General features: G+C 38.6%; 1 protein-coding gene across 1 annotated transcript; it reads right to left on the bottom strand.

The window, feature by feature from the left end:
• LOC109229725 (glucomannan 4-beta-mannosyltransferase 9-like) lies at positions 12,183 to 19,709 on the bottom strand. Its single transcript, XM_019395267.1, has 9 exons — positions 18,761 to 19,709; positions 17,979 to 18,077; positions 17,642 to 17,894; positions 15,717 to 15,827; positions 14,812 to 14,948; positions 13,967 to 14,080; positions 13,666 to 13,865; positions 13,072 to 13,266; positions 12,183 to 12,797 (listed from the first exon to the last, which is right to left on the bottom strand). The coding sequence occupies exons 1-9, from the start codon at positions 19,088 to 19,090 to the stop codon at positions 12,635 to 12,637; spliced, it is 1,602 nt and encodes a 533-aa protein (XP_019250812.1). The 5' UTR covers positions 19,091 to 19,709; the 3' UTR covers positions 12,183 to 12,634.

Here is a 20,269-nt window from a genome sequence, read left to right as displayed (position 1 = left end):
GGAATACATTTCAAGTTTCAGCAGTCAGGCGCCCACCTGGAGAACAAGGGAAGTGCAATTCAATTTTAGCTTTTAATTTTTAATATTTGATAACATGCTGTACCCAGTTACCAAACTGGGGCAGAAATTTTCTTTGTTGTTTATTTTGTTGCAGTCAGGAGCCCACCTGGAGAACAAGGGAATACTTTTCAAGTTTCAGCAGTCAGGCGCCCACCTGGAGAACAAGGGAAGTGCAATTCAATTTTAGCTTTTAATTTTTAATATTTGATAACATGCTGTACCCAGTTACCAAACTGGGGCAGAAATTTTCTTTGTTGTTTATTTTGTTGCAGTCAGGAGCCCACCTGGAGAACAAGGGAATACTTTTCAAGTTTCAGCAGTCAGGCGCCCACCTGGAGAACAAGGGAAGTGCAATTCAATTTTAGCTTTTAATTTTTAATATTTGATAACATGCTGTACCCAGTTACCAAACTGGGGCAGAAATTTTCTTTGTTGTTTATTTTGTTGCAGTCAGGAGCCCACCTGGAGAACAAGGGAATACTTTTCAAGTTTCAGCAGTCAGGCGCCCACCTGGAGAACAAGGGAAGTGCAATTCAATTTTAGCTTTTAATTTTTAATATTTGATAACATGCTGTACCCAGTTACCAAACTGGGGCAGAAATTTTCTTTGTTGTTTATTTTGTTGCAGTCAGGAGCCCACCTGGAGAACAAGGGAATACTTTTCAAGTTCAGCAATCAGGAGCCCACCTGGAGAACAAGGGAATACTTTTCAAGTTTCAGCAGTCAGGCGCCCACCTGGAGAACAAGGGAAGTGCAATTCAATTTTAGCTTTTAATTTTTAATATTTGATAACATGCTGTACCCAGTTACCAAACTGGGGCAGAAATTTTCTTTGTTGTTTATTTTGTTGCAGTCAGGAGCCCACCTGGAGAACAAGGGAATACTTTTCAAGTTCAGCAATCAGGAGCCCACCTGGAGAACAAGGGAATACTTTTCAAGTTTCAGCAGTCAGGCGCCCACCTGGAGAACAAGGGAAGTGCAATTCAATTTTAGCTTTTAATTTTTAATATTTGATAACATGTTGTACCCAGTCACCAAACTGGGGCAGAAAATTTTCTTTGTTTGTTTATTTTGTTGCAGTCAGGAGCCCACCTGGAGAACAAGGGAATACTTTTCAAGTTTCAGCAGTCAGGCGCCCACCTGGAGAACAAGGGAAGTGCAATTCAATTTTAGCTTTTAATTTTTAATATTTGATAACATGTTGTACCCAGTCACCAAACTGGGGCAGAAAATTTTCTTTGTTTGTTTATTTTGTTGCAGTCAGGAGCCCACCTGGAGAACAAGGGAGTACTTTTCAAGTTCAGCAATCATGCGCCCACCTGGAGAACAAGGGAAGTACAATTTACATTTTAGCTTTTAATATTTGTTAACATAATGCGCCCAGCCACCAAATTGGGGCAGAAAATTTTCTTTGTTTGTTTTGTTGCAGTCAGGAGCCCACCTGGAGAACAAGGGAATACTTTTTCAAGCGTTGCAGTCAGGAGCCTGCCTGGAGAGTAGGGAATACATTTCAAATGGCAGCGGTCAAGCATCACTCGGAGGAATGGCGAAACATCTCCAATCATAATGCAAGGCTTGGAATACCAGCGGAAGAATACAAGTTCAAGGCAACACAAAGAGCAAGTTAGAAGACATAGATAGGACTATTCTTGTAATTCATAGATCATAGCTTAGACTAGCTTTTTTTTATTTTTAACACGGTGAAATAAGGAGGTCAGCGAGCAGTAGCAACAGCAACAGCAAGAAAATCATAGCTCCTGGTAGTCCCAGCTACCAGACATTCCCGAACTACACTGACATGATTCCTGTTTAGCCCAGGATATGTAGGCAACCTTTGAAGCAGGGTGCGGTCAACTCTTTCAAAAATGCTTCACACGGAATATGCGAACGGGCAAAACTCGCTCATTTCCGCTCACTTGTCTTTGCACGAAAACTCTTTGTGTTTCCGGGCAAAGAGGGGCAGCTGTGAGCACGTGATTTTTGCCCTAAGCAATAATTCCCAAAATTTCAAACAAAACAATTTCTTTAGTATTTTGTAATTTTTTGTGAATTTTGTGGCATTTTTTTCATTTTTTGGTAATTGTTGCATTTTTATTTGTGCATTTTAATTCATATGAAAATACAAAATATGCATTTTTGCATTTAGGATTTAATTTCATATTTTGGTATTAATTTGTTTTAGAACAAAATGTAAGAAAATAACAAAAGGGTCCATTTTGCATTTTTTGGTATTAGTTTGCATTTCTCTTTAGGAATTAATTAGGAAATATAATTGTTAGAGTCAATTTGTTTTTAGTTTTATTTTAGCATTTTATAAAATCAGAAAATAAATAAATACAAGAAAACAAACAAAAATATAATAAGAAGGCTGCCTTGAATTGGGATATTGTCAATAAATTCGTAGCCCGGGTATTAAATCAATCCCCCAGGCCCAAAATAAACCCCTGAAACCCGCCTGGCCCATACCCATTCCCTAACCCAGCCTGCCCCCGTCCCAAAACGACGTCGTTTCGGACTGTTAAATCTGGACCGTCGAGGTTACCAGATCTAACGGTCGAGAAGCCTACGTCCATAATTATATAACTGTCCTAACGATAAACCCCCCCCCCCTTCCACGACCCCCCTGCCTCTCATCTCTCACACTTCAGAGAACCCTCCGTCGCCTACCACCGCGCGCCGCCGGCCGGAAATCGCCTCCGCCCGCGGCAGTTGTCCAATGGCCCTGAAATTTACACCATGTCCTCTTCGTCACCTTCCCGTTCCATATTTGCTATTGGTTTCTCTCAAACATCACCCAAACGTCTCAAATAATTCAAACCCTAGCGCCGCAACCGCCGTGTACGGCGGCGCCGTCCCCAAATCCTCCCAAAATCGATACCCTTTTAACCACCAGACCTCCCTCATCATTAACTCATACCTAGAAACCCTCGAATCTGCCCGGAACATTACAAATTCTAAATCCCAATTCCGGCAGAACCCTAACTCAGAAATCTTGGGGATTTTGGACCGTAATTTCCCTAATCACGTGTTTTCTTTTGAAAACACACGATTAGGGATGTTACGTGTCAAGAATCCTGGAGGATTCAAACAACAATGGCTGGCCAGAGTTCGTTCCATAGTCAGTAAGCCTTCTTGTTCCTTTCTTTTCTGATTTTTTTACTTTAATTAGGGTGTTTTTTTTTCCTACATGATACTTAAATTAGGGCTATAGGGTTTCAATTTAACTGTTGTTTGGATAATATATTTTGATTCTGGTTAGCTTTCGATTATGTTAATTGTTACCTGTTGTTCAAAATTCTGACAGATTAGTTTCATGATTAGCTGTAATGATTTAATAGTTTTAATTTTGTTGTTAGTTTAGATCATTTGAATTTCCATAATTGGTATTAGCTAGGGTTAATTAGTTCAATTGGAAATTGGTTAATTAGGGTTTTTCTTTAAATTACTGTTTAAGCCTTAATAAATTTAGGTTTCAGGATAAATTGGTTAAGTGTAATTAAAACATGTTGGTAATTCTAGGAGAGGTTTGAGGGTGTTTTAGGGATTGAAAATGGCATGTTTTGCCAAATTGGTAATTTTAGAACCAAGGTAAGGATAGAATAGGAATTGTAATGGGTATAGAACCTTCTAGGATGGACTATAGTGCAGGTTTCAGTAAACCTAGGGCAGTAACTTGTGTAACAAGTCAAGAAACAAGGGGTAGAAAATAGAATTAAGATGGGGACTAATGGGTAAAGTGAAAATCTGAAATTGGACCCTAAGTTCACCTATAAATAGGCATTCATTTGCCTTGTATAACAAGTTTTTTTCAACCTCTAAATTCCCCCCCCCCCCCCAAAAAAGTCGCTCTCTAAGTCTCAGATCTGATCTTTGAAACTTCAACATTCAAAACCCAAAAAAACAATAGAAATTTAATAGAAAACCAAAAAAGACAGTCACTGTTTCGTTGAAATTTTCAGTTTAATTTCCAGCTTTCTTAGCTCCAAGTCTGGCATTTGAGGTTAAGTTCTGGTGGGTTTTGGGGTCCAATTGAGCTAGTTTAGGGCTAAGTTCTGGCCTGTTGGAAGTTTTAAGTGTATTCATGTCTATTTGCGAGTTTACTTGGCTTAATCTGATGCTGTTTTGCTTATCACATAAGTTAGAACATGTTTTGAAATCAGATAAAATCAATTACAACAGTTGAGCGACCGTGCTGGAACCACGGAATCCGGGAATGCCTAACACCTTCTCCCGGGTTAACAGAATTCCTTACTCGGATTTCTGGTTTGCGGATTGTTAATAGGGTCATAATTTCCTCGGTTCGGGATTCAACCGGTGACTTGGGACACCATAAATCTCCTAAGTGGCGACTCTGAACTTTAATAACAAATCCCGTTCCGATTGTCCTTTAAGTGGAAAAACTCCTTTACACCCTTACGGGTGTAGTGAAAAAGGAGGTGTGATAGCTCATATACAACACGACGATGAGTAATATCCCCCAACGGAAACAATACAACGGGTTATAATTTCGACCTTGCTCGAGATAACACTCCTACGGCCGTCGACTTTTGCCAAGAGAGAAGTTCGATCTCGCTCGAACGCAACGAGTTATAATTTCGACCTTGCTCGAAATAACACCCCTACAGCCATCGGCCTTCGCCAAGAAAGAAGTTCGACCTCGCTCGAACTCGCAACGGGTTATAATTTCGACCTTGCTCGAAATAATACCCCTACGGGCATCGGCCTTAGCCAAGGGAGAAGTTCGACCTCGCTCGAACTCGCAACGGGTTATAATTTCGACCATGCTCGAAATAACACCCCTATGACCATCAGCCTTCCCCAAGAGAGAAGTTCGACCTTGCTCGAACTCGTAACGGGTTATAATTTCGACCTGGCTCGAAATAACACTCCTACGGCCATCGGCCTTCGCCAAGAGAGATGTTCGACCTCGCTCGAACTCGCAACGGGTTATAATTTTGACCTTGCTCGAAATAACACCCCTACGGCCATGGGCCTTTGCCAAGAGAGAAGTTCGACCTCGCTCGAACTCACAACGGGTTATAATTTCGACCTCGCTCGAAATAACACCCCTACGGCCATCGGCCTTCGCCAAGAGAAAAGTTCGACCTCGCCCGAACTCATAACGGGTTATAATTTCGACCTTGCTCGAAATAACACCCCTGCGGTCATTGGCCTTCGCCAAGAGAAAAGCTCGACCTCGTTCGAATTCACTACGGGCTATAATTTTGCTATTACTCGAAATAATACCCCTACGGCCATTGACCATCGCTACATGAAAGGAGGGTCCGTCCTCGCTCAAACTCACACTAGGCATTTTTTCGACCTCGTTCGAATGTATGTCAGAATTAACTTTGCTCAGGATGGCGAGTCTTAATTCGACCTCATCCGAATTAAGGTTGATTCCGCCTAAGTTGGCAAACTAGAAGCCGGTCTCGCCCAAACCCAGAAGTTAGAATTCGAAATCAAAAGAGTCAAGGACTCATTGCGGTGAAAATCAAAAGATATACAAAGGAAGAAGAAACAACCGTTTTATTCAAATATACATGCGCGATAGCTGCCGCTTACAAAGGGCCATTGGGAGAAGATGAAAATGAACAACGAAAGAACAAAATAAAAACTAAGTACATAGGATGCATCAAAAAGCTTCACTCTGCATCGTCCCCACCTCCGTTATCCCCATCATCATCACCATCGGAAGGGAGCTCGTCCTCGTTCTCAATGCCCTCCCCAGCTTCCGGAGTATCAGGGTCGTATCCATAGGCGGTGCGGGCCGCGTGTGCCTTTGCCCGAGCATCTTCAAAGGTGGCCTCTAGGACAGTCCCCGCCTCCCACAAACCCTTATACATATCTCACTGAGCCTCGGCGTGGACCCATAGCTCATAAGGCAGCGTGGGACCGCGGAGGAGGCATACTCGATCTGGGCCAACAGTTGTTCCTTCTCGGCCACAAGTGTCACGACCCGGTCTCCTAGGCTCGAAGCCTCTCGTTCGATTTCACCAATACGCTCCTCAAGCCGCGCCACTCTCAGCGTCGTCGTGGCCCTCTCAAACTCCTACTCAGATTGAAGGACGCGGACGGTATCCTCCAATGCCGCCGCTCTCTCCAAAGCCGAGGATCGAGCCTCCTCGGCACCCTCTATTTTGGCCACTTTCTTCTCCAGCTCGGCCAACTTCCCCATCCATTCTACACTCAAAGCTTCAACTCTGGTAGCATTCTGCTCAAGTTTGGCTTGCAGAGACAACACCTTCGCTTGAAGATCCTCGCATTCTGCGGCAACCCCCTTGCCTACCTCGAGTTCCTCGTCTTTGGCACTGAGCAGTTCCTTGAGCTCAGTACATCTTTGGATGGACTACATCAGTTCCTGATCCCTTTTCTCCAACTCTTCCCTGACGGATTGGGCGCCGGCACCCGCCTTGAGCCGTTCATGCATCTCGCGTCATTTGTTGCGATACCTGCGATACTTTTCAAGCATCTTCAGAAAAAGCGCGGCCCGAGTCTCGGCCCTACGAGCACTCTCGATCTCCAACGTATAAGACTGAAAACAAAGAGAAGAGACAAGTCACTAGAAACCAAGGTCACAAAGCAAAAATAATAACATCAACAAATAAGGGGACTTACCCTTAGACCCATCACGGCAACGCCACGTGACAATTCGGTGTTACTGACGTCCTGAAGAGCTCTGCTTTCTGTGGCAGAGCATAAAAGGTCGAATTGCGGCACAAATCCACCGTGTCATGCAGATGGTTGAGGTCCGATGGAATTTCTAGTATTCAGGAGGGACCTCCCGCTCTCACCACAATTTGGGTAAAGCCCTCCTCAAACATCCTAACGTCATCAGGGTCGATGTCGGATTCAGACTCGTAATCATCAACCATGATGCCTTTCCCCATATTTTCGGCCGAAGAAGAAGTACGGTTTGGCCGGGATGTCGAAGTGCCGCCAAGGACAGCAACGGCAGCCTTGGGACTCCGTCTCTCCGCCACACTAGCTTGTTGACCGCTCACAACAGGTATAGCCTCTCCGGCCAGGTTGCTCCCACCGCCAGTTTCGGGCACCACCAAGGCAGGGTCACCCCTCGAAGATGTTTCGACCTGAGGAGCCACTTCCAACACCACCCGTCGCCTCTTCGACGGGGCCTCCCCACTGCCGGCGCGAGAAGATCCGCCCGTCAAACGAACAGCCGGAATCGGCATTTCTGGCTGAGTAGTAGTCTCCGAATGCACAGCTTCAGTCGCAGGCGCAAATTATGTTAGCTCTCGGCGCAGGCCGGGCAGCGCCCCTTAGCGCAGGTCGAGCCAAGGATGCCGGCTGACGGAATGCGAGCTGAGGATCCCTCGTCTTTCCCACCCTCGAGAAGACGATTATATAACGGCAAGGCCAAACCGTAAGGCAAAGAATAAAGAAAAATTGCAGCGGGTCGACTCACTGGTGAGAGGCTTGCACCCATATTTCTCATGGAAGGACGCCCACTCACGAATCCCTATGGTATGGGGAAGAATCGCGTTCACCCACTCGCGGATATCGTCAACTAGAGGGGGAGGTAATCTCTCGACCGTAAAAGCAAAAACAAGTCCTTAGCAATATCATCTAAAGGGGAACTATCGAAGGCTGCCGTAAAGGGAATCACAAAATAAACAGAAGGAAACTTACGGGCGAAGTTCCATGTCTATTGAATTCCTGCCGAATCCGCCACAAGATGCTCCGTCCGCACATAGAAGCAGCTCACCCAGGAGCGGCGATCAGCCTTATCGTCCATCTTCACCACCAAACTCTTTGTTCCTCGATGTCGCATATGGATCATCGTACCCCGAAGAAAATGAGGGGCAAAGATGTGAAGCATGTGCCCTAAGGAAATTCCTCGTCCAGCAAGCTCCGCGTACTTGATAAGCATGAGAAAGAGTTTGTTCGCGTACGGGGACAGCTGAGCTGGGCACAGTTCGTAGATGCGGCAGAAGTCTACCAACAGAGAGGGAGAGGAAGCGTGTACCCGATAACAAAGGGGTACGCGTAAAAGGCGCAGTACCCCGGGCGGTGCTAGTGAACAATATCCTTCCCCGTCGCCGATACCATCTCGATATGAGTAGGGATTCCCCACTTGGCCTTGAGCGCCGTAATCGCCGCTTCATCCATGGTGGAAGGTACATGTTCCAGCTCGTCTCCGGCAGGGCTGTTGAAGTCAGTCCTTAATTTCCCCGGACGGGGTAGTATCTCATCCACTGTCGAAAATCCCTCGTCTTCCGCCACCTCCACCCCCTCTTCAAGGAGAGGTACATCATTTTCCAACACCGGAGCTTCGACGAATCTATCGATCTGGGAAGAAGTACCAGCCATTTGTCTGTCTTGATCGAAATAAACAAGAATGGCGAAGGAATAAAGAGGATGGTCACGTCAAATTATGACGAAAGCAGAAATATGAAAAACTGAGGAAGGTGGAAGTTTGTAAATTTCTCTCAGATAAATTGAGAGCATAACAATCGATGGTGTATTCCCCCTATTTATAAGAGCACAAATGTCCTGAGCGGGAAACCCGAGAGCCATCAATCAGAAAAACCGAAAGGGAACAGGAAATGATACGGTGCCTGGGAAACGTGCGCCATAATGACGCATAATAGGCATTCATGGTACCCTGAATCGACGGAAAGATCCATCTCCGAACTAACACAACGACTCGGTAAGGTCCTTGAAGCATCACATCGTCGCTTAGCCGTAAGGACCCCGTCCTCGCATAATGTCCAGATTTCTCTTAATTCCAGAATCGACAGGATCCGCCCATTGAGCTCACCAAAAGATGACCCCAACGGGCGGAGGGACTAACTGTATAAGTCAAAATTTGACCATCAAATGGTTATTATTAAAGAAAACGGTACGAGGTCGGCCAAGCCATGATCGTACCCACGAGGCGTAATGGTGACGAGTATCTCGGTTGCTGCCGAGATCAGGCCATCAAAAGGCTTACACAGCAGAACGTAACATCTGGGCGTGTAAAGAAGGAGTACGGCCATGAGAGGGCACGCTGTTTAAGAACCATTGGGTAAAAGAGGAAATGGACAATATATATAAGGAAGGCCAAGCAGAATAAAGGGGGGCCGAAGACAGAGAAGATAGAGAAAAGATCTCCAGGGGCAAGAAGAAGAAGCAACTCACGTTCAAGATGGCAGATCTGTGCAATCCCCTTCGTTGAATCAATAAAGCTAAATCTCAAAGTCATCAACAAGAATCATCCTTATCCTCTTTATTTCTACAAATACGAAACGATATGCGGAAATTGTAAGATTATCATTTACATTTAATGTCTTCCATTCAATCTGAGATTCGTTATATAAATTCAATCTCTTGGGATTTCAACATTCATGGTGCTTAGATCTAGAGTAGATTATATTTGTCTAAAATTTACCCTCTTTTCATCATTAATTGATTTAATCAAAGTGTTTAACATTTTTTGGTTAAACACTTAGTGCGTCGGATTGCCCTTTTAGTATTCATTTTAAAAAGGGTTGTATATATTTAGAATATATCTATATGGAAGCTTTATGAAGAGATTGAAATGAATTACTGGACTAAAATCCTGCATAATTTGAATAGGGCTGTTAGGTTTTAGCCCATGTAATCCAGTCTGCTACAAACGATGTTGAGCCCAATCGGTCGTCTTTGGTACACATTCTATGGAGAAAATCTCACTTTATACCCATTAATTTCAAACTATTTACCCTTTAATGCCCAGACCCAAACTATTTATTACTCCTACCCATACTCCCCAAACTATTTACCCGCTAGTTTCACTTCCTATATATCTGTCAGAACATTTCCTTCGTGTTGGAATTAATAGTTTGGAACTTTTTCTTCTGTTAGACATTTTGTAGTGCAATAAAATGAGAAAGAACTAAATAATGGCAGTAACACCTAGCTAAGATGAGGTTCTCAACAGAAGAAAAAGTTCATCTTCTTTCGTTTTCCTGAACTAAACAAAACTTTCTTTTGGATCTTTCATTTTCTTCGCAATTTCTTTTTCCAAAATTCCCAAAATTTTCTTTGATAAAAGAGCTAGGACTCAACTCTGCAAAACCCCAAATGGACGAGGTGGTGGAGGAAGTAGAAAAAGTAAAAAAAGATTTTGAAGAAACATACAAACAGACACAACAACACATCAATTCCATTCAGGAATATGGCAAATCGACAAGATTAATTTCAGAAGAGAAAAGTTCACTTCCAAGATTGAATCCACCATTATTGGGCTTGAAGCTCAATTTTATTTTTGAAGATTTCTTATTTGATTCAAAGTGGGTGCTGTTAAATATTGCTTATAGTACCTTCTGGAAGTTCATACTGAAATTTGATAGCATTTGGACCTGATTTGAGGTGATTGAGATCGAAATTTTCAGTTGAAAATCGAAGAAGAACACAGCTACAGTATACCGCTACGGTATACAATATGCTGTAGGAGTATATAGCTATACTGCAACAGTACACTATTATAGTTTACAAAACAGTACACCGCTATAGTATATTAATATACTATAGGAGTATATAGTTATACTGCAACAATATACTATTATAGTATACAATATATTGTTATGGTATACTGTAATAATATGCAAGATACTGTAACAATATGCTGTAATAGTATACAATATACTATAGTAGTATACTTATTACCCTTAAATTCACTTGCCTTTTCCCTTTTAATTTGTTCTAAGCTTTTACCCAGCGTGAAGGGAAAATTGAAAATGCAAAAAAAAAATAAAAAAATTATGGTATGCTATAAGATGTAACGACATAATCTTACAATTAGATCCTTTTAGAATTTTTTATTGACAACTGATATTATTTTAGTTTAATAATTGAATTATTTTTTTTAACTCATTGCGTACAATTGTATACCCTGTTGGTATAGCTATATACTATACTAGTATCATATGTTAGTTAATATTTTTTTGGTTTTATTAGCTACATTTAATTGGTACATAATTTGATTTTTCTTTAGTAATAATATAAAAAAAAGACTAATAAAAAATAGTGAAAACAGTAAATAAAATTAGATTATGAAGAGAAAAAGAATATAAAAAACAAGTTAAATGAAATTAGAAAAGGAAAAAATAAAAAAATAAGAAGAAAACGAGAAAAAAGAAAAGGAGAAAAGAAAATAAGCATAGAAATAAAAAAGAATTGGAGAATAAAGAAAAAATTCCCCCCAAAACCTACTATGGGTAGGAAATATAATTAGTTTATGGGTAGGAAAACAAATGGGTAGATAAAGATAAATAATTTTGTTTTTGTGGGTAACTGTGTCAAAACCTACATGCCCACCACTAGCAGTCCAATGTTCAAAGTCCTTAATCGGTCCAAATCTAGATACTAAATTTTAGTGTTGACAATGACATAATTGGACAAGCACATATCTCATTTTTAAGGTGTTGCAAACGAGTAATAATAGGAAAAAAGATATTAAAGTCGCAAAGCACTATTAAATGTGATAACAACAACATCACATGATTGTTTGAGTGGTTTTATCATGTTAGTAGACAGGGGCATGCACACCTTGTACCATGATGTATTACTGGACCGTTTCGTCGAAAATTTTCACTAAATATTTATAAAAAAATATTGGGGATACACATCGAAAAAGACACCATTTATCATTGTAATGATGTATTCATTAGTCATTTTTTCAAAATGTGGCAACGCTTATAAAAATCCTGCGCCTGCAACTGTTAATGGAGGTGATTGGAATGTCAATGTAAAGGAGAAGACTGACTTTTAGCTTGTGGTTTATATATTTTCCATTTACTCAATCTTTTGCCACAAGTAGACGTTTGTTTGGTGAGATGAAGTAGGGGGTTGGTCAAATCATTAAACCTTGGCACAGCTTGTCCATACTTAGCAAAATTAATGAATGATCTTTTCTGATTTCATGATTCTATACATGGCAGTCCAGTGTATGAAACATCCCATGTTTACGCAGAGTCAAGGGACGGATCGCACCCAAAGGGATATAGGCAGTCTGCCCTGATGCAAGCATCAATGATTATCCACGGCTCGACCAGTGACCTATAAATCACATGAAGATAATTTTACCGTTGTTGGTCAGATGTCCCTTTCAATCAACAATAAATGGTAGAAAAATGGAAACATATCTCTGAAACTTTCACTCTGTATTGAAACCAAGTACATCTGAGAAGGAAAGAAAAAACAGAAAAAAAGCAACAGATTCAGCTACTACTTTGTGCCTCTTAGCACTAGTCATTATCCCTTTTACTTTCTTGTTTCTTTCCTTTATCAATCTGCTATATGTGCTGCTGCATTTAACAATACGACTGTTTTGTTCTACTGTATAGCACTTCACTCTCTGGAATATACAAACAAGATTCGAGCCACGGCTCGAATTCCTTTTATGCTTTGAACCTAAAAGAATAACCAACTTTTCTTCTTTTTACAAGTGAACAAAAACACCCAAAAGCAAGAAAATGAAGGAGAATTAAACTGCAGAGGCGCAACGCCACTTCTTTTTGTGCTACAGAGTGGAGCACAGGGCGAAAAGCTCAAGATTCATACCCTAAAATCAGTTCACGAACACCATCTAAGAGTTTGGCACGAATGTGCCAACGTAACCAAATCCCACGATAAAGAAAGCAAATGCTTGAACGAAGAGGTAAAGGAAATAGTGATTATTTCCGAAGGTAATGTCATAACATCCACAGAAGAAGAGGTACGCGCCAGCAGCAAGTTCTAACAAGTGAATCCTGTCGATAATACAACAATAGGAAAAGTTTAGTCATACAAATTGTTCAAGAAACTGGCTTAAGTCCTCAAAAATCTCATACAGTCGTACCTCTCTATAACAACATTCTTATATAACAGTCATTCACTATAAAATTCAAGTTTTTCTCGGAATCTACTTTTTATGTTATGTTATAATATATGTCTTCTATAACAACATTTCACTATAACCAAAAAATATCCGAAAAAATGAGGCTGTTATAGAGAGGTTTGACAGGTTTTGTAAGATGATATTACCTGTCGCCAAGCCTCATTCTATGTTTTCGAAAAGCTTTGGCAGCTGATTTTAACTTGAGAGCATCTCCTAATTTCTCTGTAACAATCCATTCATTTACTCTTCCTACCTCCAACAAGCCGATGAAGGTGGCCTTTGTTCGGTGTAGTGACATGACGTTCTCAAAAAGGATCCAAAATACCAGCAGATGGAGTGACCTGTTACCAATTCAGTATAAGCAAAACCTCAACATTTCAAGATTTCATCTTCAAATGACAAATTAGTAAGACAATGTTTGCTCCTCGCAAAGGCAACCAAGGCATATTTATCCGGTAGTTGCTAATGTACAACAACAACAAAACCAGTGTAATCCCAGTATCCCACAAGTGGGGTGGGGTCTGTGGAGGGTAACGTGTACGCAGACCTTACCCGTACCTTGTGAAGGTAGAAAGGCTGTTTCCGATAGACCCTCAGCTCAAGGAACAAATAGTTTCTAATGTATGTTTGAATATTCAATGATCTAAAATCTAATGCATTGTCTAAACTTTCAACTGTTAGGATCAAAACGATATCAAATAAGCGAAGAGCGATGTAATCCAAGTATAAGGTAAACTGACCTTGGAGTTCCAACTGCATTGAGTAGTGTTATGATAGCAGGAATGTAAACAGCTCCCCACTTCGGAACTTCAACTTCAGGCACTAATACAGTGGCGGGTAATACTACAACGTAGAATACGAAAGTAACGATATGAGCTACGACCTTCCGCACAAAAAAGAAGCTGTAGATCACATGAACTTTCTTCCACAACGACACTTTCTGCAAGCAAACAAAGACAATAAAAATGTTCAATGTGTACTTAGATACTATGCAGTTGGCTAAGAAAATTGAAATATGGCAATGGCAATTTAAGAGTTTACCTTATTTCTTACAATCTCCATAAACATTTTCCTGAAGAGATTGGCTGGACCACATGACCAACGATGTTGTTGATAGCGATAGGCCTTGAACGTACTTGGTAATTCATTTTTTACCTATATGATCGAATTAAGGGCGTTACTACAACAACAACAACAACGAACTCAGTGATTTTTTACAAGTGGTGTCTAGGAGGGTAAGATGTACGCAGCGTTACCCCTACCCTGGAAGGGCAGGTGCTGTTTCCGATAGACCCTCGACTGGAGAAAGAATGAAAAAGAGTAATGCGACAACAACAACAACGAACCCAGTGATTTCCGACAAGTGGGTCTAAGGAGGGTAAGATGTACGCAGCCTTACCCTTACCCTGGAAGGGCAGAGAGACTATTACCGATAGACCCTCGGCCGGAGAAAGGATGAAAAAGAGTAATGGCAACAACAACAACGAACCCAGTAATTTCCCACACACAAGTGAGTTCTAGGGATGATAAGATGTACACAGCGTTACCCCTACCCTAAAAGGGAAGAGATGTTTCCGATAGACCCTCGACTGGACAAAGGATGAAAAAGAGATAAAAATAAGACCGAAGCCAAGAAAGCAGTCAAAATCTAAGTAGAATTAAGGGTGTTACATGCTATTAATTAACAACAGCCACTTTGACATAAGTTACTACATGTGATTTCTTCTGTTTGTATACATGATAAATCACTGTATTATACTCCCGCCGTTATAATTTATGTGCCTTAGTTTGACTGGACAAAGAGTTTAAGAAATGTCAATGGCGTTTATACATTTATTATTTCGAGACAACGGATAAGAAATGTTAGATAGGAAATATGTATGTACCATGAGAGAACTAAGGTACAAGAATTTCCAGCCCTTGAGACTAGCACGGACAGCAAGGTCCATATCCTCAACTGTTGTCCTGTCTTTCCAACCTCCAGCCTCATCTATTGCGGCAATTCTCCAAACACCTGCAGTTCCTGTGTTTTTGTTCCACATACAACTTTCAATATTTAGGTTTACAATAATTGAACCACAGAAAGAATTCACAGAACAAGCTAAGTTAATGTTTTCTTGGACCACTACTATTATTACTAGTTTTGCTTAACTTCATTGAAGCCGCCAACAACAACAACATATTCAGTGTGATCCAACAGATGGGGTTTGGGGAGAGTGGGATGTACGCGGACCTTACTCCTCCCTTCTGTGAAGTAAAGAGCTTGTTTCCGATAGATCACCGACTCAAGAAAAACGTTTTCAGAACAGATTTGAAGCCAATTAATACTAAATAAATATGTTGTTAACTTGTCCAGTTCATTGGACCTAAATTTATGAAATTGGTTTAGGAAAGAAACTCCCAACATTGTAGCATACACATGTTTCTTGAAAATGGGGCTGTTTTTTGACCAACATTTTAGCATGTATTTTTCACCATATTGATATGAGAAAAACTACAAATTATAATATTTTTTGTATAGGTTTCGAATATTTAAATTTAAATTTTAAAAATATTAAAATAATATAATCTAATTTAGCTTCAAAAATTAGTCAAATTAACTCTCGAGAAGCAAAACGTGACAAATAAATGGGAACGAAAAGATTACTAATTCCAAATGTATTTTCAAGAAACATGTTGATCTAGTCCTTAACTTGCTTGTGATTCCAAAAGGGTCGTAATCAAAACATTAATTATGGTACAAAATTAGCTCAAAAAGGAGGGAAGAGTAATTAATATGTAGAATTAATACCATTAAATCCGAAAAAAGCATGGGTGGTAGAGCCCACTTCTTGCTCCACAGTGAAATGGTAATCCAAAGACATTTCTTGCATTCTTGTCATTAAACATTCATCAGCATTTACTGCAAAATCACACACCAAAAATCAAATCATTAACTGTATTACCATAATTTTCCAACGGACATTTTTAAAAGAAAAAATTCATGAAATATTTAATTTGACCTGTTAAAATTAAGGGCAAAATACAAAATTGGTCAGTCTGTCAAAGCTAGTTGCATTGGCTAACCAAAAAAGTGTATAAAATATATATTACAATCAGACCTCTCTATAACGACATCGCTTTATAATAACTATTCACTATAAAAGCCAATTTCTTATGGAACCAATTTTTATGCTATCTTATAATATATGTTTTCTATAACGGCACTTCGCTATAACAACCGAAAAAATCTGGAACAAATAAGGTTGCTATACAAAAAATATACATTTCGTCAGCTATTATTTTTTATAACGGCTAAAAAAATATATATATTTTTTAATTAAATACGAAAATTCCCAAAGTCGAAAAAATTAGTGTCTGTTAGTAAAAGAATTGGTCTGAGGTCCACCATTCCCATAGCACATGCAGTTGTTGGCTAATAAAAAGACAAATATACCCTTGACCTAATTAATAAAACTTCAAAACTGGCATTCCCCTCAAGAATGTAGAAGATTTTTTTTGCAGAATAGCCCCAAAATCTAGCACTTCTTAAATGGATTATTTTTTTAAAGGACAGCAGCTTTTTTAGTGCATAAAAATAAAAAGCTTCTATAAACAGTCAAAAAGTGATAGGGGCATTTATGTCCAATAAAAAACCTATATAATATGAAGTGCTTCTTACGAAACCACAAATACTTTTTCTCTTTAATCACCTCTTCTTTTCAGCTGCACCAGACAAAACAACTTTTTATAGGGTTGATTATTTTAGCAAAAAAAATTAACAATTACTCTATTTCTTTATAATATTGTTGTGACTATGATCGGGGGTCGCAGGTTCAAGCCGTTAAAACTGCCTCTTGCAGAAATACAGGGTAAGGCTACGTACAACAGACCCTTGTGATCCGGCCCTTTCCCGAACCTCGCCCATAGCGAAAGCTTAGTGTACTGGGCTGCCCTTTTACTGTTGTGACTATATCTTTTTGAACCGAGTATATATCAAAAAGAATCTTTCTGCGTTCACAAAGTAGGAATACGGTCTGTGTACACATAACCTTCCTCATACCCCATTACACTAGGTTTGACATTATTATTATTATTTTGTTGTTAAAAAGTTACTATAGAATAGCCAATTCACTACTAGGGCCAAGTTTTCATGAGCCAACAAACATAAACACACTCAATGTGCCCTAAAAGAAATGGCCTACCAAGATTTGTACCTACGTCTAGACATCATAATCTATACACACAAAAAAATTGGTATAAACTGACCGACACTTTTGATTAGATATTTTGAGTTAGATAGATAATATAATGTACTAAATACTATAGCAAGGCAATTTATTGTTTCGATTATGATTAAAGAGATATAATTATATAAAGAAAGTGATAAATAAAAGTGTCGCCTAGCGGTTAAAACAAAGTTCAAATTCAAGCGTAGGCAAATTACAAATAAATAGAAAGTGTGAGATGACTTCTTCCAAATTGACTAAGATTTAGTACACAAAATTACTCATCTCCTAAAAATAAGAGAGTATTTTCCCGAAAAAATTGTTAGAACGCGATCTCTCATATAAAAGATTTGAACTAACTACTCGCATAATGCACACTAAATTCTAATGAATCCCCTTATTTAGCATCTTTGACTTTAATAGAATAATCGAAATCTGCGCCCTTTTAAAAATAAAAAATTTACTATATGAGGAAAGTGAAAAAGTAAAAAGTAAAAAGTAAATTTACCATATTTCCAACGAGCTTGAACAAGGGAAAGTTCAGGATTGTGAACTAAAAATGGAATTGTACGCCAAAGGAAATCAGGTTCAGGTTGAAAATCAGCATCAAATATAGCAACATAATCACATTGTTTAACATAGGAATGTTTCAACCCTTCTTTCAAAGCTCCTGCTTTGTATCCACTCCTATTATCTCTCACTTCATATTTTATATTTATTCCTTTACTTGCCCATCTTTGACATTCCATTTCCACCAAATTCTGCACATATTTCAAAAAAGGGGTTTAAGGGGTTTTCTTTAATTATAAAAAATGTTAAAATTTTTACAATTTTTTTTAAAATACCTTAGTAAAGGGGTCTGTTGAATCATCAAGAACTTGTACTATAATACGATCACAAGGCCATGAAAGTCCACATGCAGCTCCAATTGATAGCTGATAAACCTGAGAAAAATAATCAACATTTTTACCTAAAATAAGATTATAATGTTGGAAAAAAGACAAATATATTTTAAACTTATATACATCCATAGTATAAATAAATGTGATATTACTTTATATGTCTCAATTTATGTGACATTTTTCACTTTTCGATATTCAGAATTTTAGATTTTAATCATGTATTTGAACATAAAATCTTTAATTTTTTAAAATAAAATTTATAAGTTTAAAAAAAATACATAAAAAGTATAGTAAGTCATAATTATTGATAATTCAAATTATTTAAAAAATACATAAAAAGCTACGGTCAAGGAACAACTCGTTTGGCTCTTAAAATTCGAACACTATAACATAAATTAGGACGGACGGAGTATTGAGTGGAGTACTTGATACAATAAGTAAAGATGATATGATAGTGTAAAAATTCTTATCATGGATAGATACATGGGCGAAGCCACACTTTGCTTAGGGTGGTCAATTGACCACCCTTTGTCGAAAAATTACATTGCGTATATATATAAAATATTAAGTTTTAGAGGTACATAACATATATTGAACACCCTTTTGTCTGTTTTATTTTTTACTTATTTCAAGTTTGAATACCCTTGAGTAAATTGCTGGCTTCGCCACTCGATAGATATTAGTTAAACTCAAAAGATAAAGAGATAAAAAGAAGAAAAAGTTACCTCTTTTTCATTATACATAGGTATTTGAACAAGGACCATAGGATAAGATGAATTTCCAAGCTCAACATCATCTTTTAATGGTTCCCATTTATAACGTTTCTCTGGTTTTTTACCAAAGAATTTCACAAAAGTAATGACAATAAACATGTAAACTCTTTCAATAAACAACATAACAGACATAGCAAGACACAATAACACTGCAATTCTGAGAAGAGGAACAATCAATGGAGCTTTGATTTGTTCCCACATTATTGCAAATTGCTCTGTTATATCATCTCTTGTTCCGTAAAATGTATCAGGAAGCAATGTTGTTGTTGAAATCCTCTCCATTTTTTGCCCACAAAAAGCAGAGGAAAACAGGGGATTCTTGATAAACAGAGGAAAAACAGGGGATTCTTGATAAACAGAGGAAAAACAGGGGATTTTTGAAAAACAGAGGAAAAAAACAGGGGATTTTTGAAAAAAACAGAGGAAACTCAGAGAAATGGAAAATGTGGATATTTTAAATTTGCAGAAAAAGTGAGGGGAAAATATTCTTTTTTAATGAGAATTTTTTGCTTTTTGGTTTAAGCAAAACAATGGAGGTAAGAGCTGGAATGTCAGAAGACAGACAATAAGCTCAAACTCACCACTATATTTTGCTCCAACAACAAGTTTTTTATTGAAGAAATGGAAAATGGAGAGGAAAAAAAACAATAATTTTGCAACAAAAACAATGAGAAAGAAGGAAGAAATGGAGGTTTATGGTTCTTCTCTGTTAGTTTCAAGAAAATAAATTGGCTCAAAAACCAAAGCTAATGTTCTTCTTTTTCTATTATATTTGTCTCTATAATGAAAGAGAAATAATAGCAGAGGTTTGCATTAATGGCTAAAATATAGAAAAAAATGGTGACAGAGAAAATAGAGAGAGAAGAGGAACAAAGGAAGAAGATGGAGAGAGAAATAAAGGGAGGGTTCTCTTTTTATAGAAGCTCTAGTTTAGCTTCTGGTTTGAGTTGGTTCATCTTTTTTCTTTTTATTTTTCTTTTTCTTTACTATGTTCTAATTTTTGGGATAATAGCACTTTTGGTCCCTCATTATTGATTATGATTTTGGTATTTGTAAAAGGGATAATAGCACTTTTGGTCCTTCGATTATAGATTTTGATTTTGGTATTTGTAATTGTTAAATAAGTACATTTAGTCTCTGATTAATTAAAATATGTAATTTTGATCTCTTTTTATATGTGATGTTTGGATATTTTTGAACTATATTATAGCTCGAGTATGGAGCGACAACATGAATGTAACATGTCATTAGAGGCGGAGCCAGGATTTCAAGCTTATGATTTCAGCATCTTAAATCGCTTTAAGTTATTGAGTTTTAAATGAATAATTTGTACATATTTAATGAATTTTTTAACACACATGCAGGGTTCAAACCAAAGCTACTTGGTTCGGTCGAAACCGGTCTCGACACTCTAGCTCTGCCCCTGCATATTACCTAAGTAATTAAGTATTTTAGCACTTA

Source organism: Nicotiana attenuata, chromosome 7 (genome assembly GCF_001879085.1).
Source record: "Nicotiana attenuata strain UT chromosome 7, NIATTr2, whole genome shotgun sequence".
NCBI lineage: Eukaryota > Viridiplantae > Streptophyta > Magnoliopsida > Solanales > Solanaceae > Nicotiana > Nicotiana attenuata.
Note: the sequence above shows the minus strand (reverse complement) of the source record. Positions and strands in the feature narration are given on the sequence as shown.

What these genes read in the sequence shown, in the direction of transcription:
- LOC109229725 (XM_019395267.1), bottom strand. Translation starts at nt 19,090, where the DNA reads ATGGAGAGGATTTCAACAACAACATTGCTTCCTGATACATTTTACGGA. An exon ending in CAACAGACCCCTTTACTAAG is followed by an intron (nt 17,895 to 17,978) that starts GTATTTTAAAAA and finishes AAATATGTGCAG; the next exon opens with AATTTGGTGGAAATGGAATG. An exon ending in TCAAGCTCGTTGGAAATATG is followed by an intron (nt 15,828 to 17,641) that starts GTAAATTTACTT and finishes GTGATTTTGCAG; the next exon opens with TAAATGCTGATGAATGTTTA.